Source organism: Triticum urartu, chromosome 1A (assembly GCF_056163025.1).
Source record: "Triticum urartu cultivar PI428250 chromosome 1A, HENAU_Tu73, whole genome shotgun sequence".
NCBI lineage: Eukaryota > Viridiplantae > Streptophyta > Magnoliopsida > Poales > Poaceae > Triticum > Triticum urartu.
Genome location: NC_141873.1, coordinates 452,233,577 through 452,242,568, shown reverse-complemented (window position 1 = coordinate 452,242,568; position 8,992 = coordinate 452,233,577). Strand labels below are relative to the sequence as shown.

At 43.4% G+C, this 8,992-nt stretch overlaps 1 protein-coding gene across 1 annotated transcript; it reads left to right on the top strand.

Annotated features, from left to right (window-relative positions):
• The first annotated feature begins 4,253 nt into the window (after positions 1-4,253).
• Positions 4,254-8,748, top strand: LOC125517676 (uncharacterized). Its single transcript, XM_087524891.1, has 2 exons — positions 4,254-4,393; positions 6,601-8,748. Exon 2 carries the CDS (start codon positions 6,632-6,634, stop codon positions 8,516-8,518), a length of 1,887 nt encoding a protein of 628 aa, XP_087381017.1. The 5' UTR covers positions 4,254-4,393; positions 6,601-6,631; the 3' UTR covers positions 8,519-8,748.
• The last annotated feature ends 244 nt before the right edge of the window (positions 8,749-8,992 follow it).

Genomic DNA, 8,992 nt, shown 5'->3' with positions numbered 1-8,992 from the left:
GGCACATCCGTTGCAGCTTGGTTATGACATGCACCAATCACCACCCTTCTTTTTTTAGGGTATCAATCATCCCCTTGGATGTTGTGCAGTTATGCACCATTCTAATATTTAAAACACATTTTCATCGTGTTTTTAACTGTCTTTCTGTAGTATCACCGGGTTTTTTTAGACCGCAATAACCAGCGAACATTCCCTTGGGAGCATGGCACTTGCGATAGTTTTTATGGCAAGTTCATCAAACACGCATGGCGATTTCCTCAAAAACACATGACAAATTCTGCAAACAAGGGATTTTGCTGTGAAATTTACCATGTTCTCTTGAAGGAATTACCATGTCCCCGTATCATAAAATGCCACAAAAACACAGACAAATCCCACTCCCCTTCGTTGAATATCATTTTTTTGGGAAACATCTATAATTTTATTCATACTCATAACAATTACATGTACACCGATTTGGATCCAAGATCCAAGAAAATACAAAGTAACTCCTAGGACTAAGAATTAAAAAATAAAATCTCTTGAAAACAACTTCTTCGTTGTATCAAACTCTGCTAGAAGAAATACACCAGGCTGTAATTGGACTGGGGCAACGATGTTGCCACTCTTTCACCCACATGAACATCACTAATATTGGTTTTTGAAAGCGCCTTGAGTCATCCATCCAAAAAGATTGAAAGCGTTGATCGATGAATTTGATCCGCGGATGATCCCCTAGAAGTGTAGTCTGTCGGATCACACTATCTTCACCATGGCGTCGATAAAAGATTTCAACTCCACAAGAATCAAGAGAAAAGCCCACATTTCAACCCCGAACTAACCATCCGGTTTAATTTACAACTCCCACCTTCAAAACCGGTCACATTACACCCTCATCTTACTACATAGTTCAAAATACAACCCTTGACTAGGTTTTGGGTTGTCTTTTTGGACTACATGATAAGTTGAGGGTGTAATGTGACATGTTCTAAGGATGAGGGTTGTAAATCGAACCGACTGGTTAGTTCGGGGTTGAAACGTGGATTTTTCTCAAGAATCAAACCAACAGAAGAAGATTGACACACCAACATAAACTCATCAGGTCTGAATAATCGGATCTGCGAGGACAGAAAACTCTGTAGCCTCATGGCATCGTCAAAAGAATGAGAGTAAAATTATTCTCACAAAAAAATGATGATCACTAGTCGATAGCGAATAACATAGAACTCTTAAAGATGCGAGTACCCCCACCTCTCAGCGCTAAGATGGCAGCCAGAGGCGAGGGGGCCAAAAATTCCCTTACGACGACGGCTGCAGCCCTAAGGAAACCCCCACTTAGGAATATCATTACTTTTTCTTGAGACGAGGAATATCATTACTTTTTTTTGAGGAACATGAATATCATTACTTCTTTTTTTGAGATAAGGAAGGGAGCTCCTATACGGCGTTTTATGTGACGAAACCGGTAACAGGCGCCGGCTACCACACCTTGTGGGCCGGCCCAATAACACTCACGGGATTTGTAGCGTGAAAAACCTACAATTTTTTTGCTCTGATGAGGATTCAAGCTCGCATTTGATTACTTATAGACCATAGTGCGTAGCTAGTTGAGCTACTACGAGCTAGTGGTTGATAACAACGCGAAGAGTTTAAAACACAGCCCTGCTATTTCTTGCACGTACATTTCAGGAAAAAACATGATTTTTTGAAGAAAAAACAGATAAAATTAAATAAAATATGATATATTAAAAATTTCATGTATTAAAAAAATCACAAATTAGGAAAAAGTTCATTGATTTTACAAAAAGTTCATCATTTTTTTAAAAAGTACATTAATTTTGAAAAAATTTCATCGATTTTGGAAAGTTAATCAATTTTCAAAAAAAGTTTACAATTTTGAAAAAAGTTCATCGGTTTTCCAGAAAAAGTTCATGGAATTTGAAAAAAAGTTCACCGATTCAAAAAAGTTCACAGATTTTGGAAAAAGTGCATTGAATTTTTAAAAATCATCCAATTTGAAAAACTTTCATCCAAAACAATATGAAAAGTTCATCGATTTTCAAGATTCATCAATTTTTAAAGTTCAACAATTTGAAAAAAAGATCATTAAAAAAGTTCATCAATTTGAAAAATAAATTCACAACATTGAATTGGTTTCACCGATTTGAAAAATAAGGAAGAAGAAAAAAGTAAAAAAGGAAAGAAAAAGTAGAATTAATGAAAGAATGAGAAAGATGAAAGTACTAGACAAGATTTTGTGGGCGGGTGGTTAGTGCGTTGCGCCTTGAAACCGGAGGTCACATGATCGACTCATCCTGCAAACGCACTTCTTTTGCTGTTTTTGGAAACAGAAGAAAAAAAACCTGCACATTAAAAACAGATAAATGGGCCAGCCCAGTTAAATCCTGCAAACGCACTTCTTTTGCTGTTTTTGGAAACAGAAGAAAAAAAACCTGCACATTAAAAACAGATAAATGGGCCAGCCCAGTTAACGCGGCTGCAGGCGCGGGTTAGGAAAATTGCCATTAACCGGCGCTGCAGCGCCGAATAGAGTTTGCCGATAAGGAATGTCATTTTTTTAACACAATAAGGAATGTCATTACTTTTTCTAGGACGTTCCACTCCCTAATCCATCCAGCCCAAGCAACACCGAGCATGTTTGTCTTTTGAGCCGGTGCGTGTCCAATATGGAGCGGGCTGTTTTCAGAAACAGAAGAAAAAAAACCTACACACTAGAACAGATAAATGGGCCAGATCACAGTTATTGCGGCTGCAGGAGCTGGTTAGGAAAGTTGCCTTTAACCGGCGCCTGCAACGCCGAATAGGGTTTGCCCGAAATCATTAATTAAGGAGTATTCGTTGCAAAGATCTCGTCAATTTTCCTAGTTGTGACAAGTGGTGCACATGCAGCGCGTCACTTGTCGCAACCTAAGAGTTTTCCCTTTTTTCGTAGATCCGTTTATTCAAAACATTTTATCTCTCAAACCATGCGTCCAAATCTCAAACCGCTTTTACTATTGGATTATTCGTGTCGAGATTTTCAAAACTAGATTCCATGTTGATAGGTTTTGATGATCTTTTTTAACGAAAAAACCAGATGAAAAAAATCAGACGAAAAAACCAAGCCGGGAGCACGGGTTTTTTCCCTTTTCGAAAAAGGCACGCCCGTGCCTCTCGCAAAAGCAAAATCGTGACTCTCGCGGAAAAAAAGAGAAAACACGTTTTTTTCCGTTTCTGTGGAGGCATGGCCGCGACTCTCGTGAAAGCACAACCATGACTCTTGCGGAAGCAAAACCGTGACTCTCGCGAAAGGAAAAAATATATTAAAAAACACGTTTTTTTCCCTTTTCGAGAGGCACAACCGTGACTCTCGCGAAAGCAGAACCGTGACTCTCGCAAAAGAAAAAAAAATAGAAAACATGTTTTTTTTCGTTTCCGAGAGACACGGCCGTGACTCTCGCGAAAGCACACCCGTGCCTCTCGAGGAAGCAAAACTGTGACTCTCACGAAAGAAAAAAAAATAGAAAACGTATTTTTTTCTTTTTCGAGAGGCACGGCCGTGACTCTTGCAAAAGCAAAATCGTGCCTCTCGCGGAAGCAAAATCGTGGCTCTCATGAAAGGAAAAAAAAGAAAACACGTTTTTTCGCGTAAATTTTTTTATTGAAAAGCTAAGGAAGACCGGTGAAAAACCAAAACGTCGAAAACCCAAAAAAAAACTGTTTAAAAGGCCAAAAACGCGTGCGGAAAAATAGAAAAAACAAAATCCGAAGGGAGCGCCTAGAGCGCGACATGTGACGAATGGCTGAGAGCGCGCCAAGTGGCGTTGATCGTTGTGAAGCTCCGGAAGGAGTGCTCGTTAACTAGTTGGTCCCGGGTTTGCCAATAAGGAATATCATTACTTTTTCAAGGACGTTCCACTCCCTAATCCATCCAGCCCAAGCAACATCGAGCCTGTTTGTCTTTTGGGCCGGTGCGTGTCCAATATGGAGCGGGCTGGACCCGATCCTTCCACCACAAAAAAAAACATTTTCCTTCTCGCCAATTTTTTTTCTTCACCCACCCGAGGACCCGAGATCTACGGCTCTGGACGCTGCTGTGGCAGGCGCGGGAGGAGACGCATGCGTCTTCCCAGCCCCACCCACAATCACACGGCCACACGCGAAACAAACGAGACCAGACCGAACCAACCCAACCCAAAAGCACAGCCAGGCGACGCAAGCCAGCCGCAAGCCCCCACCCGATCGATCCCCCCGCCCCCCTCCTCTGTCATTCCCTCGTCTTCCACCCCGCCCCGACCCATCCCCCACCCGCGTCAACCAAACCCTAACTCGCCCCACCCCCAAATCCCTCCCCGCCCCTCGATCTCGCCGCCGCCGCCGCCAAAACCCTACGCCCCTCCCGCTGCTGCCTCCGGTAAGCCCCTCCGCACGCCTCTCCCCTACCCCCTGATCCCTACGTGTCTCGATTCGGTTCGGAGCGTGGCGTCTCGCCCCGCGGTTTGATCTAGGGGCGCGGCGGAATGCGGCCCGTCGTGGGGTGGCGCCCGGCGCCCGGCGCGTGGCCGGGTGCCGTGCCCGCCGCTGAATTCGGTCGGCCTGGGCGGTCCCGCGCCACGGGATCGCGCTTTCCGGCGGCCTGGCGTTGTCGGAGGCCGAGGAGCATCATGGGGGGCGCACGCCCCTCGGGCTTGGCTGATGCCCCGCGTCGGTACTCGTTGTGAATTTCGGACGTGCTTCGATTCCAGGGGTTCCCCTCTGTTCGTCATGTATTGGCGGAGCCATGGAGCTGTTGTGCTGCTGGGCTGTCCTGTTTTATAGGATATAGGAGGAGATAGATAGTTTCCCTGTTTTTTGCTGGCTGAAGATTTGGTGCTAGGTTTTATAGGACCATGGGGGCGTGGAAGCTAGTTTTAAAGCTACTGGTGCAAGCAACTCGTACGGCGAAACAACTTGTCGCGTTCTGTGTTGTAGTAAATATGCTGGCCGGTAGCTTTGTCATTACGCGTCGGTTGTCGTATTCCGTTAACCGATTATGATAACCAATCACAATTTAATGTAGCTTGTATGTCAGAAGAAAGGTTACTATACGAAGAGATTGAGGTCAATTGTCGTATTCTGTTAGTTGATTATGATAACCAATCACAATTTAGTGTAGCTAGCTTGTATGTCAGAAGAAACGTTACGATACGAAGAGATTGAGGTCAATTGTCGTATTCCGTTAGTTGATTATGATAACCAATCACAATTTAGTGTAGATTGTATGTCAGAAGGAACGTTACGATACGGAGAGATTGAGGTCAATTGTCGTATTCCGTTAGTTGATTATGATAACCAATCACAATTTAATGTAGCTTGTATGTCAGAATTAACGTTACTATACGAAGAGATTGAGGTCAATTGTCGTATTCCGTTAGTTGATTATGATAACCAATCACAATTTAATGTAGCTTGTATGTCAGGAGAAACGTTACGATACGAAGAGATTGAGGTCAATTGTCGTATTCCGTTAGTTGATTATGATAACCAGTCACAATTTAATGTGGCTTGTAAGTCAGAAGAAAGGTTACGATACGAAGAGATTGAGGTCAAACCGAAGTGGCGCCATACTAATTAAGCTTATGTAGCTTGCTTTATATAGCAAAGTAATTCTGCAGTACTTGCCATATGGGCAACTTAGTATGCTTTCGCTAGTGGCTTATCGTGGCTCTTAATTGCTGTGACGTCAGCTGTAATATAGACGCTAGTGAATTTATTTTTGTATGTAACGGACGCTTGGGTCAGCCTTTCTGTTTGGAACTTGTAGACTGGGGTAGGTGAACAGATTCTGTCACTTCACGGTTTATCTAGTTCCTACTTTGTGCTCCGGTGTGTGTAAACTATAAATTTATGACTTATTTGCTCTCATAGATAAAATGGAAAAAGGTTATCTTGGACATGCCTAATGAAAAATAAGCAACAATAATAAGGAAGTAATGCAACTGTAAATATGGGTCACTGGAATGAAATTTATTATTATTATTATTTGATTTTGAGAGGTTTTTGATGAGCTGCATTAGTTTTCATGTTTTTTGACATGCATCCGCTTTTAGAAACATCTGCTTATCTAGAACCACTGCCAGGAAGAGGCACTTAGTTGCAACAGTTGAATGTTTCTACTTTGTTTGAGGGCAAAGCTTCCCTGTTATCCTGAATAGTTGGTAGTATTTTGATTCTTAGAAACCCTATTGGGTCAGCTGAATACTTTCTAAGCGTAACTAATTGAGTTGTGCTTATCCAAGCACAGATTGTGATGCTATTGATCAGCATGTCAAGGTGAGGAGCGCTAATAAATACTGGGCCAAATGCTAGGATTGTAGTATGCTTCTTGGATCTCTATGATCAACTTATGTTCCATTGAAAATCTCAGACTCCACTCATTGTCTACCAGGCATATAGCTATTATTCAGATGACAACTTCTTAAACAATTTTCTGGAGTTTTTGTCTATAAACTATAATGTTTTATTCTTGGAATTAAGGTGTGCTTAGATGGGCATATTTATCATTTTTGGTAGAAAAGAACATATATATATATATATTTATATTTTACTAGAGTGATAATTTTTGTTGAAACTTGGCTGCAGGTAAACAACCTTTCGGCTGTTCGTTTTGGAAATGCCGTCTGCATCCAAATCCAAGGCAAAGGATAGGGCAGCTGCTTTCAAAGCAGCAAAAGAGCAACCTAAGGTGGCTGTCAAGCCAGTGGGGAATGGCACCGGTGCAAGTACTTTTAATAACCTCTCTGGAAAATTTCATCTTTTGGAGCCATCATCCTCTTTGCTGGGTAGCCAGGGTAACGAAAAGTTGAGGAATACAGATGAAATAGACGAGCATTCTCGTAGCTCGCATGGTACAGGGGACTTTGATTGCACCTCAAATAATGGTAGCTGTTCTGGAGAGTCAGAAGATACAAAGGAAAAATCAACCAGCACTGCGCCTCGAGTGGACTCTATTCCTGGATGTGATCTTGATAAACGTGAGAAGATCAGACAAAAGAATGAGAAGAAGCATCAAAGGCAGAAGGAGAGGCGTGCCCAGGAATTGCACGAGCGTTGCAAGGGATACCTAATGTCCAGAAAGTTGGAGACACTTGCTCAGAAGCTTGTTGCAATGGGTTTCTCATCAGACCAGGCAACGATGGCCCTTATACATAACGAGGGCTGTCTTGAGGAGTCTGTTGCCTGGCTATGTAATTTTGATGGCAGTGATGAAACGAAGCAGCAAGCTGCAGCAGCTCAACAGTCTGGAGCTAATTTGAAGATTGATATAACTGATGAGCTCGCAAAGATTGTGATCCTGGAGGCGAAATTTAAGTGTACAAAGCAAGAGGTAGAAAGGGCTATTGTTTCTTCTGAGGGTGATCTAGAAAAGGCTGAGGAGGCCTTGAAGACACAGAAGCAAGAATCAGCAACAACCACATCTAAGCCTGAAGTGTCTGGTGATTCAAGTGGCTTGGTTAACAAGCCGCAGGTCATGCTTGCGCAGAACCCAGCAAGGCCTCAAACAAATGGGTTCTCTTCTGTAGGGCCTCAGCAAATGAGGAGAGATGAGAAGGACCCAAACTACAAGCTTTTAGTAAATGGTAGTGGCCCAAAAGAACCTGCAGTTAAAGGGTTTCAACCATTGGCCACAACAGTGAAGTCAGATTTGGTCCGTCAACAATTTTTTCAACCCGAGAAGAGGCGGGTTATTGCCAATTCGGTTCCATCAGCTCCTTATGTGACATCATCTCCGGTGCCTGTTGCAGTCCCACAAATTAAGGCAGAAACACGACATGTGGCAGCCGGCAATGAGATGAAAAGTGCAATGCATAACGGAAGCTTGCGAGACCCGGTAGTTGTAATGCAGCGTCCTCAATCCGCAGCTGCCAAGCAAAGTCTACCATCCACAAGCCATAGTATGTTTGCATCAGAGCCACCTTCAAGGGAATGGTACATGAATGGCGCATCAGGGGTGGATATGATGTTGAATGGTGGTTTAGGGCATGGACTACGTAATATGAGTTTGGAGAATGCTAATTCTGCCAAGCAGCAGTTCATGCATGCAAACCATCAACAAAGTTTTGTTTCCAATCCTGTGGAGCTGGCTGCTAATGGTTGGGGTGGTACATGGGGTCCTGGAGGTGCATCATCTTCCCAGGCTGGGGCGTCGGCACATGGGACGTTCAGAGGAGGAGGATGGAGCTCATCCGAGCCGTCTTCAGCTTTATCTCATGCTGATTGGAGAAGCAATGCGCCAGCACCGTGCGACTACACTTCAATAGATTGGAGCCTCGACACAACATTGTTAAACCCTGCAGCGAAGAGCGAGTGGCTGTCTGACACATGGTCAACCATGTTCATGGGCGGCAGATCCACAAGGCCTGCTGGGGGGAACCTTGGCCTTGGTGGTGCGGGAGGCATGAATGGGTTGCATGAGAGCAGCAGTGGTCTTCCAATGGAGCCTGCTCCATCACCCCGCCCTTATGAGTGGCCTTCTTTCTGCAGGGGAGGATCTTCCTAGTTCCGGAACCCTGTAGGTAAGAAAGAAGTCATTGAATAAGAAAAAAGTAAAAGATGTCATTTGTTTCTCTTCTTGTTTTTGTCTCGTTGGAGTTGGTTGAAAAGAGTTTTACTTCTTGTGTATTGAACCGTGTTTGTGTACCTTTGACTGTTGGCCGAGATAAGTCTTCATTCTATGGAGTCCATGTGCATGCAAATGAAGAAAAAAAATTGAAGCTATCTTTGCCGAAATGGACGGACGCTTTCTCTCTTAGTAATGGCCAGCTCTTTTGGGCGGCTTAAAAAATAAGCTGCCTCTCCCCAGCTTAAAGTCATTTTCTAAACTTGTTGAGACTTCTAAACTAGTTATCCCATAACTAGTTCAGAAGCCTCAATGAATAAAGGAGGAGACTTATGAGGAAAGTTGAGGAGGAGGCGGTTTATTTTTTAATCCGCCGAAAGAACTGGCCAGTATGTAGCTTACTCGAGGTTTCCA

Bases quoted from the DNA above. Each gene is read 5' to 3' on its own strand.
- LOC125517676 (XM_087524891.1), top strand. From the start codon at position 6,632: ATGCCGTCTGCATCCAAATCCAAGGCAAAGGATAGGGCAGCTGCTTTC.